Source organism: Globicephala melas, chromosome 1 (genome assembly GCF_963455315.2).
Source record: "Globicephala melas chromosome 1, mGloMel1.2, whole genome shotgun sequence".
Classification (NCBI taxonomy): Eukaryota; Metazoa; Chordata; class Mammalia; order Artiodactyla; family Delphinidae; genus Globicephala; species Globicephala melas.
The window spans coordinates 135113693-135137894 of record NC_083314.1 but is presented as its reverse complement, the minus strand read 5'-3'; the positions used below and the strand labels follow the sequence as shown (position 1 = coordinate 135137894).

General features: G+C 40.6%; 1 protein-coding gene across 1 annotated transcript in view; it reads left to right on the top strand.

Annotated features, from left to right (window-relative positions):
• The window catches only part of PATJ (PATJ crumbs cell polarity complex component), a 359191-nt gene that overhangs the window by 306484 nt on the left and 28505 nt on the right, over positions 1-24202 (top strand). Inside the window, exons 35-42 of the mRNA XM_030870355.3 lie at positions 2931-3014; positions 11247-11440; positions 13970-14117; positions 15224-15310; positions 18978-19083; positions 19830-19867; positions 22963-23085; positions 24040-24144. Coding sequence (XP_030726215.2) covers positions 2931-3014; positions 11247-11440; positions 13970-14117; positions 15224-15310; positions 18978-19083; positions 19830-19867; positions 22963-23085; positions 24040-24144 — 885 coding nt within the window. The remainder of the gene's footprint in view (positions 1-2930; positions 3015-11246; positions 11441-13969; positions 14118-15223; positions 15311-18977; positions 19084-19829; positions 19868-22962; positions 23086-24039; positions 24145-24202) is intronic.

The window sequence follows — 24202 nt, the reverse complement described above, 5'->3', positions numbered from 1 at the left end:
TACAGGTTTTCTCTTCTCTAGTTGTGGTGTGCAGGCTCCAGGGTGTGTGGGCTCTGTAGTTTCTGGCACGTGGGCTCTAGTTGAGGCATGTATGCTCAGTAGTTGTGGCACACAGGCTTAGTTGCCTTGCGGCATGTGGGATCTTAGTTCCCTGACCAGGGATCGAACCAGCGTCCCCTGCATTGTAAGGCGGATTCTTTATCACTGGACCACCAGGGAAGTCCCTAACAAGCAACTTTGCTTGAATAAATAGCTCAAGAGCATTAAAATTAGGAGGATACAATGAGCAGATGAGAATCATGTATATAATCAACTCCAAATTTTTATTTGAAATAGTAAAGGTCAGTCTTTCATCAATGACCCACTATTTCATCTAATCGCAATTTTTTTCAAACCAAGAAAGAAGTAAAATTTTAATATAGCCTTGTCAAATAGATGTCTGAAATATCCCAAACCAGTGTCCAATTTTACTATCCTGTTCTATGCTATGAACTATATAAGTTTTGAAAAATAAATCTTTTTTTTTTCCCAATTCACTAGCCCACATTTCTAATTTGGTCCCTACCTCGCACCTCTATCACCCCCAGTTAATGCAACTGTCCAGAACCACAGTTTCATAGAGCACTTTGGGCACATGAGGGCACATGGTAAGAAATGTGACCTTCTTCTATTGACAGGTCAGAGTGCCTCACATTTTCTTGTATTTTCACTGATGACTTTAAGAGAAGCCACAACTGTAGTCGAGTAAAAGGAAAGAAAGAAATGGCGTTTTCCATCTAGAAAGACTCATGGACCAAAAGCAGATCATTGGCAGTGAATTCAGCATTTATTTGAGCCTATTAACAGTATATTTATTTTATGTATGATAGTTCATTGAGCACCCAGAAAGTATCTAAGAGTTTTGGATTCAGGCTACTTTTACTGATTAAAAACTCCAGTGGGTCTTTTCCTTTGAGTATGAACGAAGAGAAATTTCCCATTTGACTTTTGTAATGTTCCAAGATCAAAGGAGTTTATGCTGAAAATTCAGCTCTGTAAAAGCCATGTGTAGCATAAGTTCAGTCTGACTCTCCCAACTTCAGTGAAAACGGGGCATTTGGCCACCAGGCTTTGAAAACCAGCATTACAGAGGGTGTAACCAGGAGCTTGCATTAATTTCTCCCTGAACTAGCTTCATGAAAATGGCCCTTAGTGTCATCTTGGCAGTGTTGTTGGGATCGCCTGAAGCCACTGACCCAGCAAATTTCCTTGAAATCATTCCCCTGAAACAGTGCAGAGAAACAAACTCTTGGCAGTATAAATGCTCCCTGGGTCTGGAAATTTCATAAGTCAGAGTTAAAGCAAAGAATGGTCTAAAATCTATTGCTGGTACAGAATCTGAAACGTAAATTGTCTGGATCAAGGAACCCTTCCCGGCTCTTTGCAGCTGCCTCTCTAATTGCTATAATAATAAAGAATGTTTTCAGAACTGTGTGGTGATCAAATGAAAGCATTTATTATTGGGAAGATATTTGGAATCCAGATGGGTCATCTGGTTAAAGACCTCTGATTTTCTTTGGTTGTTTCTCTACTAGAGCATTTGTATAGGAAACTTTTTTTTTGAAAAGTAGGTTTGGTTTGGAGGTCTTTACCTATCTTATATTTTTGCAAGAAATATTTCATTTATTTACTTCAAGTCAATTTAATTCTAATTCTGAGACTCCACGCTTCTGGACTGAGGTGGAATCAACCTCAGTCATTTTGGAGGTCCATTGGCTCTCAGGGTTCTGGTTCTGTCTCAAAGCTCCCCAACACTGGGGCCCCTGTGGTCATTGTCATCAGTCCACCCTGGTAATCACCAAGCCCATGCTTACCCAGGCCTGCATGATCTCTTCACATCCGAAGTCCTGCCGCTTCCAGGCCCCAATGCTTGGGACTCAGGACTTCTTTCAAGGTGGGATCCATTACACCTGTAGGCCGCAGCCCTTGACCATTGTCTGCAGGGTCTTGCAACCTGTGTGTGGGCTGGAGGGGCAGGGAATGGAAGGGCACTGGGCAGTGCAGGGCTCAAATCCTCACTTCTCAGGGACCCACAGATCTCTGTTTCTAGTCTCCATTCAAAAGCACTTTTCCTCTCCAGTGGCCCGCCAAGACACCTAGCATCTCCATTACCACCGTCATTTCAGTGCCCTTCAGTGTTTTTGTTTTTTGTTTTTGCTTTTTTTGCGGTACGCGGGCCTCTCACTGTTGTGGCCTCTCCCGTTGCGGAGCACAGGCTCCGGACGCGCAGGCTCAGCGGCCACGGCTCACGGGCCCAGCCGCTCCGCGGCATGTGGGATCTTCCCGGACCGGGGCACGAACCCATGTCCCCTGCATCGGCAGGCGGACTCTCAACCACTACGCCACCAGGGAAGCCCCAGAGTCAGGGTTTGAAACCACAGTGTCTTACACTTAGGTCTGTGAATGCCCTTTCCCCTACTCCATGCTCTGTCCTCCAGGGCCAGTTCATTCCCCTAAGCTCTTACCTTTCATTGCCCAAGTAATGAGGCCTGACCAACCCCCTTCATCAGGCCACACTTCGATGCCAAATCCTTGAATACCAATAAATACTTGAAACCATGTTTCAAAATATACCATCAAATGTAAATAAGAATGAGACAGCGTTCACCTCAAGTGTATACGCAGCAGCAGTGTACACAGTTAACAGGAAAACACATGGGGAAGTTTAACTTGAAATATTAGGCAAAACCAGTCCTAAAAGAATGAAATAATAAACTTAGGAAAAATCGATTATACCTCTGAATATACCAAAACTGTGTATTTTGTTTAGGTCAAATAAAATATGGCTTTATTAACAAATAGCAAACTATGGGTTGCTGCCTATGGTTTGGTTGCTGGCTTAAGGAAGCATTTATGGTTGTTAAAAATTAAGAAGGATTTGTTTTTTATAGGATGCTATAGTTATACATGAAGTCTATGAAGAAGGGGCAGCAGCCCGAGATGGAAGACTTTGGGCTGGTGACCAGATATTAGAGGTATGTGATTATGAATTCTATTTTATACCAGCAAATATGGTTCCTTTAGTGACCTTGATCCACAGTTTACCTATTCACTGTCTTCTAGTCAACTATATCCTTATTATTTCTTTCCCAGTGTAACAAAACATGTACTTTATTCTTTTTTTGATGTACATCAAATAACTCATTAGAATCATGACAGATTACCAACCTAAATCTGTCTGTGAAAACTTTCTTTAATTAAAGGGGAAAGTACAACTAAAGGTTCTATAATCAAACGAAACTGTGTAATATTGCAATTTGATCTTTTTGCCTCTCCACCTTACTAAATGCCCTTCTAAAAACACATATGTATAGACACACACATAAACATGCAAACCTGATATTTTAAAAGACTTTATTGCAGCTTTAAGTATTATTTTCTTATCCCTAATAAGTATATTTATGTCAAATGGAGGTCCACGCCATGGTACCTTTGTTTCCTAGCTGATGAAAACGTAGACTCTTCTTCCTTTAGGTGATATATGGTACTTATTAAAAATTGAAATGCTTAACTTGACTCTTTTAAAAGGACTCTCATTTAAGCAAAGGTATTAAAGCCTTTTAAAAAGAGCCAAGGCAGGCAGTGTCTGAACTAGGAAACGGATGAATGGAAAGTCAATGCCAGGCATTCTGGTAGGTGGAACTAAAGAGCTTTTTCAATGGTGTGAAACCTTTAGGCAACATTTATTTCTTTCATTGGATGAATTTAATTGAATAGTTAACATTTTATGGTGGGCATGTGCATTTTTGCTTTGCAGCTTTAATGTAGCACATTATGAATGACATCATAGAATTTTATTTTTCCCTTTGGTGGTTCAAGTCTGCCTCCCAAGATGAAACCAGAGTTATAATTAAAGGTAGAAAACATAGGCAAGAAAGGGTTAAAGGAGAGGCCAGGCTGAATGCAAATTAAATTCAGGGCAAGTTATAGGGTTTCTCTGCAGGCCTTTACTGTGCTTCATCATTGGATTAGGACATATTCCCAGCACATTCATTAAGGTGCAAGTGTATGAGGTTAGAAAAATAAATGTAACCTCTTTGGGAATGGACTTGACTGTTTTAGCATACAACATCATTTTTTAGTGGTCAGGAGTTTTGAGGGGTTTTTTTTCCTCCCTAGATTTTCTAATTAACTGGTGCTATCATAATTGGCTTTATAGAGGAATAGATTGAGTATTCAGAAGAGTACAGATGCATACATGTCTTGATAGTTAACATAATTTGTAAGCCCACAGATTTTTCTGTAATGGACACGTGGACCTAAATCTAATATGTGCATTTCTTGTTTATGGCGATGTTTGCACAGGTATAAATTCACATAAATTCACAGTATAAATCTTTAAATATGTAGTGTTTATTTTATAGCAGTTATACCTCAATAAAAGAAAAAAAATTTAATTTATCTATCTGTATTGAATAGACCCTCAGCTGTAGCTGCTGTCTTCCATAAAATATATTCATGTATAAGTGAACACTCAGGACAGATAAGCATGAAGAAAGCAAATTTGTTTTAACTGCAAGGAGAATTTGAAAGGTCAACTAAACCATTTCCTGGCATCTGGCCGAATTATATTACCCAGTGTGGATGGATGGTCTACACTACACTTCTCATTAAAGATAGCCAGACAGGGAGGACTTCCGGGAAGATGGCGGAAGAGTAAGACGCGGAGATCACGTTCCTCCCCACAGATACACCAGAAATACATCTACGTGTGGAACAACTCCTACAGAGCATCTACTGAACGCTGGCAGAAGACCTCAGACCTCCCAAAAGGCAAGAAACCCCCCACGTACCTGGGTAGGGCAAAAGAAAAAACTAAACAGAGACAAAAGGATAGGGACGGGTCCTGCACCAGCGGGAGAGAGCTGTGAAGGAGGAAAAGTGTCCGCACACTAGGAAGCCCCTTCGCGGGCGGAGGCTTCGGGAGGCGGGGTGGGGGAGCTTGGGAGCCGCGGAGGAGAGCGCAGCAACAGCGGTGCGGAGGGCAAAGCGGACAGATTCCAGCGCAGAGGATCGGGCCGACCGGAACTCGCCAGCCGAGAGGCTTGTCTGCTCGCCCGCCGGGGCGGGCGGGACTGGGAGCTGAGGCTCCGGCTTTTGTCGGAGCGCCGGGAGAGGACTGAGGTTGGCGGCGTGAACACAGCCTGCAGGGCGTTAGCGCACCGCGGCTGGCCGGGAGAGAGTCCGGGGAGAAGTCTGGAACTGCCGAAGAGGCAAGAGACTTTTACGTCCCTCTTTGTTTCCTGGTGCACGAGGAGAGGGGATTAAGAACGCTGCTTGAGAGAGCTCCAGGGACGGGCGCAAGCCACAGCTAAAAGTGCGGAGCCCAGAGACAGACATGAGACGCTAGGGCCGCTGCTGCCGCCACCGGGAGGCCTGTGTGCGAACACAGGTCACTAGCCACACGCCCTTCCGGGGAGCCTGTGCAGCCCGCCACTGCCAGGGTCCCGGGATCCAGGGACAACTCCCCAGGGAGAACGCACAGGCGCGCCTCAGGCTGCAACGTCTCGCCGGCCTCTGCCGCCGCAGGCCCGCCCCACACTCCGTGCCCCTCCCTACCCCCGGGCCTGAGTGAGCCAGAGCCTCCGAATCAGCGACTCCTTTAACCCCGTCCTGTCTGAGCAAAGAACAGACGCCCTCCGGCGACCTACACGCACAGGCGGGGCTAAATCCAAAGCTGAGCCCCTGGGAGCTGTGAGAACAAAGAAGAGAAAGGGAAATCTCTCCCAGCAGCCTCAGAAGCAGCGGATTAAAGCTCCACAATCAACTTGATGTACCCTGCATCTGTGGAATACCTGAATAGACAACCAATCATCCCAAATTAAGGAGCCCTGTGGATGAAAGGCTCTTGGTGCTGCAGCCAGGAGTCAGTGCTGTGCCTCTGAGGTGGGAGAGCCAACTCCAGGACACTGATCCACAAGAGACCTCCCAGCTGCACATAATATCAAACAGCAAAAATTTCCGAGAGATCTCCATCTCAACGCCAGCACCCAGCTTCACTCAACGACCAGCAAGCTACAGTGCTGGACATCCTATGCCAAACAACTAGCAAGACAGGAACACAACCCCACCCATTAGCAGAGAGGCGGCCCAAAATCATAATAAGTCTACAGACACCCCAAAACACACCACCAGACGTGGACCTGCCCACCAGAAAGACAAGATCTAGCCTCATCCACCAGAACACAGGCACTAGTACCCTCCACCAGGAAGCCTACACAACCCACTGAACCAACCTTAGCCACTGGGGACAGACACAAAAAACAACAGGAACTACGAACCTTCAGCCTGCAAAAAAGGAGACCCCAAACACAGTAAGATAAGCAAAATGAAAAGACAGAAAAACACACCGCAGATGAAGGAGCAAGATAAAAACCCATCAGACCTAACAAATGAAGAGGAAATAGGCAGTCTACCTGAAAAAGAATTCAGAATAATGATAGTAAGGTTGATCCGAAATCTTGGAGATAGAATGGACAATAGAATGGACAAAATGCAAGAATCAGTTAACAAGGACCTAGAAGAACTAAAGATGAAACAAGCAATGATGAACAACACAATAAATGAAATTAAAAGTACTCTAGATGGGATCAATAGCAGAATAACTGAGGCAGAAGAACGGATAAGTGACCTGGAAGATAAAATAGTGGAAATAACTACTGCAGAGCAGAATAAAGAAAAAAGAATGAAAAGAACTGAGGACAGTCTCAGAGACCTCTGGGACAACATTAAACGTACCAACATTCGAATTATAGGGGTTCCAGAAGAAGAAGAGAAAAAGAAAGGGACTGAGAAAATATTTGAAGAGATTATAGTTGAAAACTTCCCTAATATGGGAAAGGAAATAGTTAATCAAGTCCAGGAAGCACAGAGAGTCCCATACAGGATAAATCCAAGGAGAAATAATACGCCAAGACACATATTAATCAAACTGTCAAAAATTAAATACAAAGAAAACATATTAAAAGCAGCAAGGGAAAAACAACAAATAACACACAAGGGAATCCCCATAAGGTTAACAGCTGATCTCTCAGCAGAAACTCTGCAAGCCAGAAGGGAGTGGCAAGACATATTGAAAGTGTTGAAGGAGAAAAACCTGCAACCAAGATTACTCTACCCAGCAAGGATCTCATTCAGATTTGATTGAGAAATTAAAACCTTTAGAGACAAGCAAAAGCTGAGAGAGTTCAGCACCACCAAACCAGCTCTACAACAACTGCTAAAGGAACTTCTCTAGGCAAGAAACACAAAAGAAGGAAAAGACCTACAATAACAAACCCAAAACAATTAAGAAAATGGGAATGGGAACACACATATCGATAATTACCTTAAATGTAAATGGACTAAAGATTCTCTTTGGGGAAGGTTTTAAATTATAGATTCCACGTCTTTAACAGATAATAGAATTTATTCAGGTTATCTATTTCATTTTGGGTATGTTTTGATAGTTTGTGACTCTCTAGGAATTGGTACAGTTCATCTAGGCTGTTAAATTTATGGTGTAGAGTTTTTACAATATTCCCCTTTTATCCTTTTAATGGCTACAGGATCTATACTGATATCCCCTCCTTCATTCCTGATATTGGTAACTTGTATTTTTTCTCTTTTTATTTTTATCAATTTAATTCAAGATTTATCAATTTTATTAATATTTTCAAGACTTGCTTTTTGCTTCATTTTTTCTCATCTTCATTTCACTGATTTCTGCTCTTATTATTTCCTTCCTTCCTTTTTGCTTTGGGTTTATTTTGCTCTCCTTTTCCTAGTTTCTTGAGGTGGGAACTAAGATTACTGATATGAATTTTTCCTCTTTTCTAATGTAAGCATTTAGTAGTATAAATTTCCCTCTCACCACTGCTTTAGCCACATCTCACCAATTTTCACATGTTGTGTTTTCATCTTCATTCAGTTCTATGTTTTTTAATTTCATTGAGGATTCTTCTTTTTATTTAATTTTATCTCCTGTTTTAATTTCAGGGGAACTACTGTTTGGGAAAGCTGTTAGGTAACTGTTTTATAAATTACTGTCTCCCATTAGGATCATATCCTAATGATCCCAGCAAGCTAATGTACTGTCTTCTAAGATATGCATGGTACATACTAAAAATCCTGTAAGGTCCTGGATAATTTTCATTTAATTGTTCATTAAAGAAGCATTTATTTTCAAAAAAAATAAAAAAAAATAAAAAAAAAAAAAAAAGATAGCCAGACAGGCTCTTCTCTTGCCCCAGACAGGATCTTGTCCACAAAAGCATACTGTGTGTTTAGTTAAGAAATGTAGCTCTCAGGTTGGTCAAGGAACATGTTTCCCTTCTAAGCAGGTTTAGATTCCACATTTGAACTTGTTCCACTTGTGGCTGCTGTGTACAGATGCATAATGAGGCATAGTCAGCCTGGGGCCTGCAGGTTGCCTCGAGAAGAAGACAGGCCAGCTTTGGTGATACATTTCGAGACTGTACTTTTTCCAAACAATGGCTTTTCTGCTCATGAGAGTCTGCCTGGTGCAGGCTGGCCTTCCATGGTTTTATACTATCCTCATGTTAAATGAGGACAAGCCAGGTTTTGCTTACAAAGATATAGTCAAATAATTTTTTAGTCTGGTAAGATTTATGATTCTATGATTAACATGGACTGTCTTCTTTCTGGTTCTTTTTTAAGGTTCAGACCCTCCTCTTACCCTACACCTATTCCCGTTATCCCCTTCTATTTTTGTGCAAGTGGGAGAAGAAAGAGTAGAGGGCTAATGCCTGGTTTTCCCTGTGGGGTAAAATAATAAGAACTGCTGCCCTAGTTTGGTTATTCTTTCCTTCCAAAGCAGCACTTCACCCATTTCCCCGAATGCCTGTCCTCGCCAAGGGACATGATATACTCCCATTGACAACTGGGGCTCCCTATGGCCCTTCTCAAATAGGGAACCCTGCTATTACCACTCCTACCCCTCTACAATCAATGTTCTAGATAATGCATCCGGTGCTTATGTAAGGCACTTAAGGTAATACATCACTGCACGATATTCTAGCCACACAGCAATATTTCTCTTACAATTATTGGTACATTTAATGGTGTCTCTTGATAAGCAGAGGAGAAAATGAAAACTGTGAACTTGGAACAGATCACTTTGATCTGAGCAGACATCTTGATGCTGGCATTTAGTGTGAATTGCTTTTGTAATATTAGAGTTCATGACAGTGCTTTTAATTAAAAGCATAATTGTTAGGGCCTTTCAAAGGGTATTTTAGAGGCTTAGAGAATTCACCTTCAATCATGGAGGTAACTTTTTTTCAGTTGAGTAGCAGAAGTGGTCTTGTGTGCCATCTGTTGGAATACAGGAAAATAATCAGCTCAGGCCACATTTTCTGGAGACATTCTTTCCCCCTTGGTCTGTGGGTTTACCTCACAAACAGTGAAAGCGCATTCGTGGGCCTGAAGTGCATTCGTGCGCCTAAAGTAACAGTGAATGCTGGTACTGAGAAAATACAGCCCTGACTGCAGTTACTTCAGTTCCTTTTAAAAATATCAGTTCCTAACTTCTGTCAAGCTTAACTGTATGCCAAGGCCTGTGCCGAATGTACTCCAGGGTTTATTTCATTTAATCTTCACAACACTACATGGATATTATGATTATTGTTATTATTATTATCTCCAATTTGTGGAAGACAGAGTTGAAGCTGGCCTTGAGTAATCTATGTAAGGTTTCACATAGTAAGTTAAAATCAGCACTCAAACCGAATTCCATCTATATCCAAAACCCCTGCTTAAACACTGTTATTCTGGGTGTAGTTAATCTAACTGAGTTCACAGACCCACCAAGATATACCAGAAAAGAAAGAGCAGCTTGAAAATTAGGCTTTTAAACAATTTCTTGACTCATAGCATCAGCTTTAAATAATAGCTCAAAAGTCACCTTCTCCAAGAAGGGCTCATTCTTCTCTTCTCCCTTCTCTGTAACCATTCTTTATGCATGAGTCCTGAGTCTTTGGAATGTTAGAACTGGAAGAGCCTTAGACCAACCCCTCATTGTACAGATGAAGGAATGGAGGTCCAGAGGTAGGCTTGACCTGCCCAGGACACCCAGGGATGGACCAAAACACAGACTGAAACCAACATCTTGAGAGAACTCTGTCATCCACCTGGCCATGGCCTAGGCCCATCCTTCCCTTGGTTTGGCTCTTTTCCTAGCTGGGACCTTGAAGAAGTGACCCATGATTCCCTTCATTTGAGCCTAGGCTACTCTGCCTCTTAATTTCCCCCTTGTGTCATTGAGTTACCAACATCAATACTTGATTTTTGCTGTGTCAGGGAGCTCCAAAAACCCATTCTAAGAATAAGATGAGGCAGCATGGTACAGAAGCTAAGGGTGGAAAGATAATCTGGGTTCAAATTGTGGCTCCTCCATGTACTAGCTTTGTAACCTTGGTCAAGTCACTTAACCTCTCCATGCTTCAGTTTCCTCATCTGTAAAATGGTAATAGTATCAGACAGTTAGTGTAAGATTGAATGAGGAAATTCTAATAAAGGGCTAATACACAAGCATTTATTAAGTAAATAAATAAGTTGGCTATGATTTTGCCATTTAACAGACAAGGAAATGGAAGCTCACAGAGTTTACATGACCTGCCCAAATTCACATGATTTTCTAGAAGCGGGACCATGGTTTTACTCAGTGCTGCTTCCAGTATAGTCTGCTGTCTAATGCATGGTCCTGTCTATGCTCACTCAGATACAGATTCAGATGAGTGGACTTCAGGGAGTCTTTGACGCTGTCAGAAATACCAGTCCCTCATTTCCTTCTGGCCTGTTCTGAAGTAGTCACGATGTTAGCAATTAAGAGTGAGGATGTCAAATTCAATCAGCAAACTGAGTCCAAGAAATGCTGACCAAATACTAATGTTTATTTCCCCTTTGACCTCAATTAAATGAGCCAAGTAGTCCCTGCTGTCTCATGTTGAGTTCACAGTAAAGTTCACAGCCACCTAAAATTGCATTATCATGCGTACTAACCCACCCTCTATGCTTATTTGGGGTGGAGGTGTGTAAGGATTACGGCCTTTGTATCTGAAGCAGCTATGACTGCTAGTGGTCACTCCCTGTGTGCTTTGGGAATGGCTGGACATTTCTGGAGGTTTTTCACTGGTTGGGTCAAGGAGCTCCCCCAGACAGAGAGGCCTCTGCTGTCAGCAGCGCATCTTGGATGCCTGTCATTCCAGGTTAATGGGATTGACCTGCGGAGTGCCAGCCACGAAGAAGCCATCACGGCCCTGAGGCAGACCCCCCAGAAGGTGCGATTGGTGGTGTATAGGGACGAGGCGTACTACAGGGATGAGGAGAACTTGGAGGTTTTCCCCGTGGATCTGCAGAAGAAGGCTGGCCGAGGCCTGGGCCTGAGCATCGTTGGGAAGCGGTAAGGAAATGCTGTGAAGGTCAGGATTGATTGACCTCCTTCCTTCGGAGTTTTAGGGGCTAAAGCCTATAAACACTGAAAGATAAAGCTTAGTATAAACTAATGATATGATTTCTAAGATTAACATTTTTATGAATACTCGAACGAGATAGGTCATGTTTCTGAGCAAGCCCAAAAATGTGTCCTATAAAGATAGAACTCTAAGCCCAGTCGACCCAGACTGTTCAGACTTTTATCCCCATGGAGAGTAAGAATAGAGTTTCTAAGGTTCTTTCAACTTGGAGTTACTTAGATGTGTGGCTTGCAGGGGTTAATTAAAGCAGCCGTACCCAAGAAACAGCTGATATCAAGAAAGAGATTTATATATACAATGTTGGGTTAGGAAAATTGCTTTGCCATAGAGTACCATGTTAATTTCGTACTCTCTTAAACTAGTTGAGTAGTTTCTGAGACTAGCTGAGTTGACATAGTCGACAGACATAGATTCTTCATGACTACAGTTTTCTGTTAAGACAGATGTCCCCAAAATAATAGCTTGCAGCAAAAATGTAGGTAGATCCTCGTGGCTAGGCTACTCTTTTGAGATCTTTGCTGCTTACCCGTGTGATAGGAATTGCAGTAATTACTCCAGAATAATATTAACAGGTTAGAGAAGTAAGTAAGATTTTGAAACTGCAATTCTAGCTTCCACAGTTTACTGGCTTTAGATATCTAGTGTGTATTTATTCCAACAGGGCTGCAGGATTTTCATGTGACACCCCAATATAGCCTTAAATGGCACCAAACATATTCTTAGGAAGAATTGAAGTTGGTTTTACATATGTTGTGTCATGTGCCCTCACAGACCTCTGATGACTAGCCTAGTGGTTTTTTCCAGCAGTCCAAGCTGTTACTAAGATACTAGCTACCATTTTTGAGCACTGATTTTTGCGCCACATACTGTGCTCTCATGATCTCTTTTTTACTTCAGCACCATAAAACCGTCAATTTGGAAATGCATTATGAAACAAAGGAGCTGAGACTCATATTTCTAAGCAAACTCAGTGGACATCTGGGTACAGAGCAACTGACAGAGCCCATGTTGAAGTGTCCTTTCTTGCTGTGATGCATACACGTGCCTGGAGAGATTCCATTTAGAGTAATGGTTTTTCCTTTATTGTCTCGTAGTGGATTGATGAAATAATCTTCATACGATACCAGCATTTTAGATTGAGTTTGTAAGGAACATTTACATTCCTTAGCACAAAAGGTTTCATTATAAAAGATAAGATGTAGGGACTTCCCTGGTGGTACAGTGGTTAAGAATCTGCCTGCTAATGCAGGGAACACAGGTTCTAAGCCCTGGTCCAGGAAGATCCCACATGCTGCGGCCCGTGCGCCACAACTTCTGAGCCCGCATGCCACAACTACTGAAGCCTGTGTGCCCAGAACCCGAGCTCCACAACAAGAGAAGCCACTGCAGTGAGAAGCCCATGCACCGCAACGAAGAGTAGCCCCTGCTCACTGCAACTAGAGAAAGCCCACGTGCAGCAAGGAAGACCCAAAGCGGCCAAAAATAATAAATAAATAAAGTAAAAAAACAAAAACCCATCTGAGCTAGAATGAGTTCATCTTTAAAAAACAAAAAAAAAGATAAGATGTATAAGCTCTCAAAATTCACAATTCTTTGCCTAGCAGTTCCACGACTAGGAATTTATCCTAACCATATGCTTGTAGATATGTTATTCACTGCACATAGTTTGCAGTAGCTAAAGAATGGAAATAACCTACTGATATATGTCCACCAATAGTTTACTAATAAATGAAATTAAGGAACATTCATAGAATAGTATGTAGCCATAGAAAGAAAACATTGAGGAAGCTCCAAGTGCTAATAAAGACCAGTTACTAAGGTATTAAGTGAAAAAAGCAAAGTTAAAGAAAACAAAACTGGAGGGAAAAAAGGAGTGTATGTGCATGTATATCCATTTACAAGCATGTGTACTATACCCACATGCATTTGCTTACGTATACACAGAATATCTCTTGGAGATACCCAAGAAATGAGTACATTGGTTACCTCTGAGAGGGAAACTTGTGGACGGGTGAACAGAGGTGAGAGGTGAACTTCCCCCCCACCCCTTTTTAACCTCTTGAATTTTGAGACATTTATTTGTTCATCAAATAAATAAACATAATTAAAACCTTAAAGTAATGAAGGCAGGGAAAGAGAGGGAGAGTGAGAAAGAGACTAGAAATAGATCATATGATAATAATTGAGCTGATCTCTAAGGAAATAACCTGTACATTTTAATAGTACTTAATTCTACTTTTTAAAGTGTATTTCCATTTTATTTCACTAAAATTATCCTCTTGCAGAAATTATGCCCTTGGGCCAATGAAAGTGAATATTACGGGCAGCGTAAATAGGTATACGCTATTTAAGGGGCAAGCACTCTGAGGTTTATCGTTTGGGAAGAATATCAGTAGTCTCAGATTTAATATAGAAATATTAGGTTGTGCCACTACACTGCTTTATGGTATTCACAGAAATGGAAGTGGAGTGTTTATTTCTGACATCGTGAAAGGTGGAGCTGCAGACCTTGATGGGAGATTGATTCAGGGAGACCAGATCTTATCTGTGAATGGGGAGGACATGAGAAGTGCCTCCCAGGAAACAGTGGCCACTATCCTCAAGGTGAGTCCCTAGCTGCTTTCTGTGTGGCTGGTATAACTCAAGTCCACTGGGAGCGGTTCTAATCTGGCTTGTTTATAAAATGTGTTGAATTTTATGCTGATTCTAATTTTTTACTAGAGACCTAATACCTGATTATTTTAACCAATCAGGAATAGCCCTAAAAGAAAGCTATTATACTGACTAACAGGATTGAAGGGAACCCTATTTGGGGATTTAAGCTAGTTTTTCATACTTGTGAGAATTCCAAGTATCCTCAATTGTCCTCTAAATGCATTTGATGGGACAGATTCTCCTGGAGTCACAAAATGTATCCTCCTCCCTCTTGGGCTATATTAACATGAATTCATCAAATCCAGCATTTATTGCTTGAAGGAACATTAAAGATTGTTAAAGACCAAGTCCTTCATCTCACAGTGAAGTCTGAGAAAGTAGAAGGGCGTGCCCAAGATCTCAGAGCTGCACTTGAGGGGTTTTCCTGCCACCCAAACTGTCTCTCACTGAAGTTGCCGAGAGGCTAAGGCTCAAGGTTCCCTTCCAAGTGTCTTTGCCACATGGACCCTACCTCCCTTGAAAGAAACTGGTTAATAAAAATCCTTGTAAATTGCCATTCAGCTATAACCAGGTGTATCTTATTCTGTTTCACAAATACTATAGCTGTAGGAGCTTTTGCAAAGATAAATGAATTTTATTTTAAAATCCTGCTTTCCTAAAATAGTCAACTATCAGTTACTACTCAACAGAGGAATTGTATTAGATTACCTCTGTGTTTGATTTTTCTGTCCTCCTTTTCACCACTTTTCTTAATCATTTCACTGCTCGCAAATACTTTCATCAGAAGGGAAAAGGAAGAGAAAGGAGGTGAATTGAAATGTAATCCTTTTAACGTGTTTAAAGAAGTCGCAAAATCATGAGATGAATAGCATTGAGCTGATAAATTTTTGGGACCTTGTGTGATTTTTTTGATCACTGAATTTCCTTTCTACCTGCAGCCTTTATCAGCCATTTACAGTTCTTGGCTGCAGAGAGATGAGTGGAGGCACTGCCATGAGAATTTAGAACACAAATCCTACTGTTTTTCACCTCTGTTCTTTTCTTGTCTTCCCAAGTGTGCACAGGGGCTTGTGCAGCTAGAGATTGGAAGACTCCGAGCTGGTTCCTGGACCTCCTCGAGGAAGACATCACAGAACAGTCAGGTTGTTGATGGCTTCCCGTTAGACTGGCTCACCTGTCCCAATTGGGAGAAAGTTCCCCATTTCCTAAATGATTGTTTGGAAACAATGTGTAATATACAGCATATTCACAACACCAAGTTCGGTGTACTTCAATGTGTTTGAAATAAAAAGTGAAAGGTGGGGTGGGAATTCATTAATCCCTAGATTTTTCTCTCCTTTATTGCCTGCAAATGTTTTCTTAGAACACCTTTTCTCTCCCACTATTAGTTCTATATTACCTAGGCATTGCATGTACACAGCTGTGTTTATTTAAAAAAGAAAGACCTAGCATCTGGTGGCAATTTGACCCTCATTAGCACAACATTGTTCTATTCATTCAATTAAATATTGCTATAAAGTTAACTTGTGAATAGCCACTCACACATGCTGAGAGCAATTAATGGTATATTCCTGGGAGAGCAAAGTGGGGGGTTGTTTCTCCTGTGGGAGGGAGGCCTTAGTGGGTGATATTTTGTGGGTTAGCAAACATCTCATGTTTATTTGCAAGGTTGAGGTAAATGCCACTTTTTTTCAATGAAGTATATTTCACTGTATTTTTTTTTTTCATTGTAGTGGCTGACAAAATCAAGACAGTAGAGGATATGTTAAGTCCCATTTGGTACATAATGAAACTATAGAAACTTACATGTGACCCCCAATCCCTTTTGTGGGTTATTAGATGGGCCTTTGTCTGAGGTTAAAAGCATGACTTTTGGTCTCCTTCCTAATTTCCTTAAAGCCACTCCAAGGCCTTTGTTTAGATGATGTTCTGATTTTATGGTTAGCACACAGGTGCTTCTGGAATTAAGTTAGCTGCCCCTTTTGCCTCTTTGGTGTTAGAAAATGAGTGAAGAAAAAACAACATTGTTCAGAGAGGTTCACAGATTAGCTGGCTTCTTTTAGATAATCATCAGAACAATCAAACCCAATAAACATCATGTTAGGTTTGGAACTTTTTTTTTTTTGCATTTCTGGTTTATGTAATGGGCAGCAAATATCATGTGTACTAAGAGACAGTGGTGCATTAGGATTCTAGAGGTCAATAGTTGGTGAGGACTCTGACCGGACTTGTATCAAAAGTGGGAACTTGAGATGCAAAATAGTTGTCTTGGCTTCTTCCTTAAAGGACGATTCAACTTGAGTGATTTCATTGAAGCCCTATTGTACATAGGGTTTAGAATGCAGAATGAACAATACTGGAGATGAAATTTTTCTTCCTGGAGAGTATGGGAGGGCAACACAGAAGGGGTTCAGTTGGGTCTCACTCCAAAAGGAGTTTGATAGATTGAAAAGAGAGAAAAGGTATCCCAGGGCTTCCCTGGTGGCGCAGTGGTTGAGAGTCCGCCTGCCGATGCAGGGGACACAGGTTCGTGCCCCAGTCCGGGAAGATCCCACATGCCGCGGAGCGGCTGGGACCGTGAGCCATGGCCGCTGAGCCTGCGTGTCCGGAGCCTGTGCTCTGCAATGGGAGAGGCCACAACAGTGAGAGGCCTGCTTACCACAGAAAAAAAAAAAAAGGTATTCCAGACAGAGGGTGTAGCATAGGCAAAGGCACAAAGGGGTTATAAGGAATTCCAGTGTTTTAAGAAAATTTTGGACTGACAGGTGAAGTGGTAGGTAGAACTGGACTTCTGTCCTTGAGGAATGTATATGTGCATCTTAGTGATGAATAAAGTTTACACTCAGGTTAAATACAAAACTAACAAATTTAGAGGCTCTATTATTAAAGGTCAAAAACCCTCCATGACCATTTATCTGTTATGTAAATGTGAGCTGTCATATTTCAGAAACCTGGAACGAAGTATCAAACACTTTTCTTTAACCTCTTTGCACAGAATTTTTATTTCAGAGGGTAGAAGTTTAATTCAATTTTAAGCAAAGCAGAAAATATATTTTATCCTTACTTTGTCCTTAAAATTATGACCTAGGTGATAATGAAAGTCTCTACTGATATGTAGCTAATGGGAAGAAGGCTTGTAGCAGACTGTAAAAGAAGTGTCCCCCATCTTCAAGAATTGAATATCAGCCCATGACCCAGATGGAGAAAAAGAGGAACCCATTCCCAAACATCTCCCCTCCAAACCTTTTTAAAGCAGTCAGGACTCTCTAGGGGCACGGATTTCCTTCTGGGCAATTATAAGATAGGGAGACAGATGCCTCCTTTTGAGGGTCTAGGAGAATTTTAACTCATTGACTTGGCCTAGAGAAAGTGGGTTCATTAAGAGAGATCTTCTAGCCATGGGGCTACCAAGCCTCTTTTTTAAAAAAGTGTTTTCCTACCAACCAGGAAAGAGTATCTTTACTCTGTAGAGGAAAATGTATAATGGTAAAAACACTTGAGAAATCTTTTCCTCAGATAACTGAGGGAGTACCTCCAGGCAAAGTTCATATTTCTAAAGGCCTTGACAAACACAATGTTCTGAGATTTTGTTTAGGCAAAGGTTATAATATGCTATACTTCCTCATTTCTGAGTAGTTATCTATTATAGCACCATTGATTTAAATCATATCCTTTCAGGAAAAATATAAAAACACTCCTTTTTATATATATGTATATATATATATATATATATATATATATATATATATATCTCCACTGTGAAGTGCACTGATGTCTGTAACTTACTCTGAAATGAATTTTTTTTTAAGGCAAACTGAGTGATGAATAGATATGTAACAAAAAAAATAGTAAAATATTAATTGTGGAATCTAGGTGGTGTGTCTACTGTCTCATTCAACTTTTCTGTATATTTGAAATTTTTCATATTTAAGGAATGTTAAAATATTAAACAACTTTCATCATACTAAGGAAATGGATCAAATTATAATTTTTCAGGTAATAATTATGGTCTTAGGTTTACCTCAAAATTTTGAGGCAGTTAAAGCGTAACCGTGAGAATTCGGTAGAAAAAATTCTTTATTCATTAGTGGTGTCATTGTTTTCTGCATTGGAAAGATCCTTCACTGTGCATATGATTTTCATTGCATATGATTTTCATTGAATAGCCACTAGCCAAACATGACTATACGTTATCTAAATTTATTTAAATAAACGTTAGATTTATTTTAAAATGATAGTAATGAAGGTATAGCAGATTGAGCTGAATTATTACCAACTCTAGGAAAATCTTCAAGGAAAAAAAATTTTAATATTCCTAAACTAATATATTCCCCTGATATTTACTGCTTTTTCTTACAGTTCAGGGTTCTTTCTATTTAATGAAGTTCCTATAAATCTAGATTTTATTATATTTGTTTTAGCAAAATAGATCAGTAATTTAGATAAAAAGAAAATAAATTTTGCCTGTAGTCCCAAATGACACTTAGTGGCATTAACTGATCATATGTAAACAGTGTAACAGGCTAGGAAAATGTTTCTGATTTCATGTGGAGCACAAAAAGCTTAAATTACTGCACGTTTTCTACCTTGATGATTGAAACCACATATAAAAGCACATACAACGGAGAAAGCAGTGGAGCAAATGTTAAATGGGATTGTTTAGGGTGATAGAGAGGGAGTGTGAGTAATTTTTGTTTTCTTTTCTGGCCTCCACAGAATTTTCTATTACATGGTTATGGTTACTTCAGTAAGTAAAATAGTAATAATAAATATGAATTTCTAAGACTGACCACTGAGTTTGCTTTTCAGCAGAGTCAGCACAGCAGCCTTCATCCTTCTCTTGCTCCTGTTATCACCAGCCTGCAAAACCTGGTCGGCGCAAAAAGAGCTTTGGATTCTTCCCCACAAAACTCAGGTATTACTTGAGACACACCCTCAGCAAAACGATCCTGTTACCCAATTTAAAAAAATTTTTTTTAAATTTTTATTGGAGTATAGTTGATTTACAATGTTGTGTTAGTTTCAGGTGTACAGCAAAAATATTTTTAAGTCTTTGAACGTGGCCACATAAGCCCCAAGCTTTCTGAAAGGCCTGTTCTAAAGGAAGGAAAGCCATAGAGATTCGTTTTTGGAATATGCCTTTAACTTTACAGATGAAAAAGAGAAAAGCAGAAAGCTAAAGTACTTCATAAAGTAAAACCATTTCCAGAGAGAAAATTTTAAAATGACAGGTCCCTCGAGGAAGGTCAGAAGTGCATATCCCGTCATGGGTGGGGTGGGGAAGGCATCTTTTTAAGCCTTTCCTTGGGTAAGGTTATCATTGATTAAGGTGGAAAAATGTTCAGTGAAACAAAAATGGCTCACCCTCCAAGCCATTTAATCACCGTATTCCAGGCAGCGGCTGCTACAGGCCATCAGCTTTTGTCAGACCAAATGATTATGGCCACATCTATCTCAAACAGAGAGGACTTGTTTAAAATAGAGGACATAGCCCCTGATTGATGGTCACCAGTTTGAATTTTGAGAAAGGGTATAATGCCTGCTTGCCTCAGTATTCCCTCCTGAAAGACCTAGAAAATGATACCATTTTCATGGGACAATATTATATCCTAAATATATTGTCTCTTACTTTTAAAAAGTTAATTTGCTGTTTCTTCATAGGCACAGATGTGGGACTAAGGACCATTGAGATAATCAGGGTAAGTCAGTTATTTTGCTTTTTTTCTAATTTGTGTTGCATAATATGTACATCTTTCCCTCAATACAATATATTGGATTGTTAGTGTGTTCTTTTAAGTTACTGAAGGCAATATATGGTCTATGTAACACAAGCAGTCTTAGGAAAATATAGTAAAGCACATACATGACCACTGTGAACTTTTTGGGGCACCACATTCACTTCATTTTGTGCACTGTGTTTACGTTTTAAAAAACAAAAAATGGTATCACATTAGACATACTCTTGTAGCTTGTCTTTTTTACTTTAAAGCATGGACTTTTAGCCGTGTGAATAACTATTTTTTGACAGCAGATGGTATGATTTTTGTCAGTTACATAGTATTCCATTGTATGAATGTGCTGTAATTTTTCTTAACCAATGTCCTCTTATTAAACAATTAGCATATTTCTCAACTTTCGCCATCTTTTATAGCAGAATGTCTTTGTATTTTCTTTTTGGCTCATATCATGGGTGATTTCTTTAGGATTAATTCTTAGAAATGAATTGTTGAGTCAGAATCCATACTTGTTTAAAGGCTTTTATATATAATGCCAAATTGCCCTCCTGAGAAGATTGTGCAAAATGCATTTCATTTCATAAAGTTGTCAAATCCTGATTTTCAGACTCCTGATAATCCTGTGCGATTTTTCAGACTCCTGTGTGATATCCAGAATATTGGCAAGCAGTTTTATTTTTCTTATTCTTAATCCCATTAAATTTGGGATTCAAGCAATAGTGAAAAAAATTATGACCTTGTTGTAATCATGGATCAACTTCAGTAAAGTGATATCCAGCTTAACTTAGTTCTCTGGACTCAATTATAGCTGTGTTTAAAGACACTGTACCATTTATTAGCTCTATGACCTTTGTCAAGTTACTTAACCTCAATTTGCTTATCTGTAGATTGGGGGTGATAACCCTTGCCTCCCAAGGTAAATCTTGTTGTGTGGATTAAATGAGGTGTAATGCATACAGTATACTTAGCATAGTACCTAGTTCATCATGAATGTCCAGGAATTCATTATTATTAACTACAGCTTTGACTAAATCTGCCTTATTTGTTCCCAGTATCTTTCCACCAGCGTGGCAACTCAAATGTTCCTCGTATGGGGAAGTTAAATGTACCAACATGTGCATAATTATGGATAAACTAAGGAAACATCACAATGGATTTGAACAAAGCCAAATTATTCCATAAATTTCTCCTCATTCCAAGATTTATAACATATCATTTTATGTTTCCTTAGTCATTTCAGCTGCTTGTTTTTACAGGCTTTTATAAAAAGGCCTGCTCCTACCCACCCTGTTCTCCCACATACGGTCCGAGCAGAAACTTCATAATGAAACGCATCTTACCATTTGCATGTAGGGTTTTACTATTGATGCATTCAGAAAATAGAAGCTAGACACAAACACTTTGGAAAACAGAATATTAAAGTTGCTGTCATTTTGTTCTTTTTCCTTTGTCCAACTTTATCGAGGTGAAATTGAAACACACTAACCTGTGTATATTTTTAAGTGGTCAGGTAAAACTGCAGAAGCCTTGCAACCCTGTAGGTCCCTTTTCTGCAACCACTCCCCTAACATTTATGTCATTGTTGTCATATGTTTACATCTACATAAATTGAGAACCCCACCAGACAATGGTATCATCTTGGCTTTAAACTGTCCTGCATATTTGAAAAAACTTAACAAGAAATTGATCGCATTTTACTGGTTCTTTGCATGTTGAGTAACTTAGGGGTTTTTCCCAGCCCTGGTGAATGTTATTGCTGTGTAGACTCTGAAGAATGCTGGTGTTTATGTTTTAGCAGGCATCCACCCAGTTAGGCTCAGACTGAAAGTTATGTCACCTTTTGTAAGTGGTAGTTCAAAACTCAGTTCAGTTCCCGAGTGTGGGTCTGTCCCTCATATGCGTGGCTTAGACTGAACCTGAGAATTCTGTGGATGCACTCACAGAGGGACAGGATCCCCTTCTCTGACTCTCTCTACTCTAGCTTTCTTCCTTCATTCTCCAGCCATCAGGGCTCCTTTTCCTGGTTCCTCTGACCAGAAAGGTGGGAGTTAACATCAAAGTTTTAGCAGTTTGCCCCACCTTTACAGCTCCTTGACTGGGTCTTGTCTTCAGGACAAAGCTGCCAGGAAAACAACGGGGAGATACACCCTCTGCTGTCGTTTCTCCAAGTTTTGGCTCTCCACCACAATTTCTTTGAGTTTCTTTACTTTTCAGAAGTCTTAGGTAGTTGTACTTTAAATTTTGACAAGAGGTCTTCATTTTCATCAGTAGGAGAAAGATGCTATAGAGTGTGCATGCCACCGTGCTGAAACTGGAACTTGTCACTTATTCTTTTAGTGATTTTTAAAATGTTAACCCTGGGATATAAATGTGGGGGAAACCTGCACAAAGACCAGAACCTCTTCACCAGGGCTGGAGTGAACAAACGGCCTCATCTCAATCTCAGAGAACATTTTCGGTCGCATGTTACTTCTCTCTCCAAACTCTGTACTCACTACAGTGGGTGTCTTCAAAGATCCTTTGTTCTAGCATAGTCCTGCAGCTCTTTCAGAGCCAAGTGTGTTTGTTCACACCCAGAAGAGCATGAGATGTGCAGTAATTTAATTGTAAACACCATATGAGGACATACTTGCCAAGTTCTGCGTCAAAATTGGCCACTAAACTGAGCAGTAGCATAGGGTTGTTTTTCTTTGTTTTTTTTTGTTTTTACTCCTCCTGTTGCCTTTTACTGAGCCCTTTCTGTGGGCCAGGACTGCACTATATCACCTCATTTAATCCTCAGATCAACACTGTGAGGTAGGTGGTTTTCTTCCCACTTTATGCGTAGGGATGGAAGCTCTGAGACGTTAAGGAACTTCTTTAGCACCCCCAGCTAATTAAGTACTCCAGCTAATTAAGAGCTGAAACACTGGTCTTTCTGACTTCAGAGGCGCTATGGTTAACTCCTGTGGTACCCTAGCCTCCTGCATCAGGAGGGATTTTATTCAACAGCTATCTGGGAACAGTCAGGTTGTGGCTCTTTGTTAAACATATAAGCCTTGTTTTCCTTTGTTTTTTAGGAGCTCAGCGATGCCCTTGGAATCAGTATTGCTGGAGGAAAAGGAAGTCCCTTAGGAGATATCCCAATATTTATTGCCATGATTCAGGCCAGCGGTGTGGCCGCACGTACACAGAAGCTTAAAGTAAACAAAGGGGATGGTGAAGTGCTCTCAGCATGTGATGCGGTGGGTGGGAGAGGATGAGGCAGCCAGGGGCGCTGTGCTTAAAACTGGAATTCCAGCAGCTATCAGAGACCCACACTGAGGGCAAAATGCATTGGAGAAAGTTTATACGTGAAATTCATTATGTCCCTGAACATATAAAAATAGTATCGTTTGTGTCAAAGCTTCTCAATGATAGAAGAAATTGCAGCTCATTTGCAAAGCCTCCCATATCATTTTTAGCACCTCATTCCACCCAAAATTGATTTTCACCTGAGAGATTTGACCTTAGACTCTTCCTTCCACCAAAAGAATCAACATGGGCTTCCCTGGTGGCGCAATGGTTGAGAGTCCACCTGCCGATGCAGGGGACACGGGTTCGTGCCCCGGTCCGGGAAGATCCCACATGCCGCGGAGTGGCTGGGCCCGTGAGCCATGGCCGCTGAGCCTGCACATCCGGAGCCTGTGCTCCGCAACAGGAGAGGCCACAACAGTGAGAGACCCGCATACCGCAAAAAAAATAATAATAATAATCAACATCCTTATGAATTTTTTCCCCCATCGCTCCTTAATCTTAACTTAGGTAGAAAAAATAAAGCAAAAAACATTTGGCTTCCTCGGTGGAGCTTTATTGAACAGGTAATTTGTACACCCCACTATTACTGGCAAATGGATGTATGCAACACTACCATTACCAAGGTACAAAAGGCCTTTTAATAATCAAATCTGACCCCTTTCTTGTTTCTCTGATTGGTCTGTATTTGGGGAAAGCCATAAAACTTCCTCATGCTTCTGGAACACGCATACACAGTAGAGACACAGAATCTTCACAATAGCCACAAATGGGAAATATGACTTACAAAGAATTTTAAGCATTCTTCTCAAATTTAATTTTTCTTAATGATCGTGATTTTTCTCCCACTTTTGTACCTCCAGGTTGGAGATCGGATTGTCAGCATTAATGGGCAACCTTTGGATGGGCTGTCTCACGCGGATGTGGTTAATCTGCTGAAGAACGCCTACGGGCGCATTATCCTGCAGGTATGGCGATCAATGGAACTCGCAGCTGCGAGAGGCAGATAAGTGGTGTGCAAAAAAG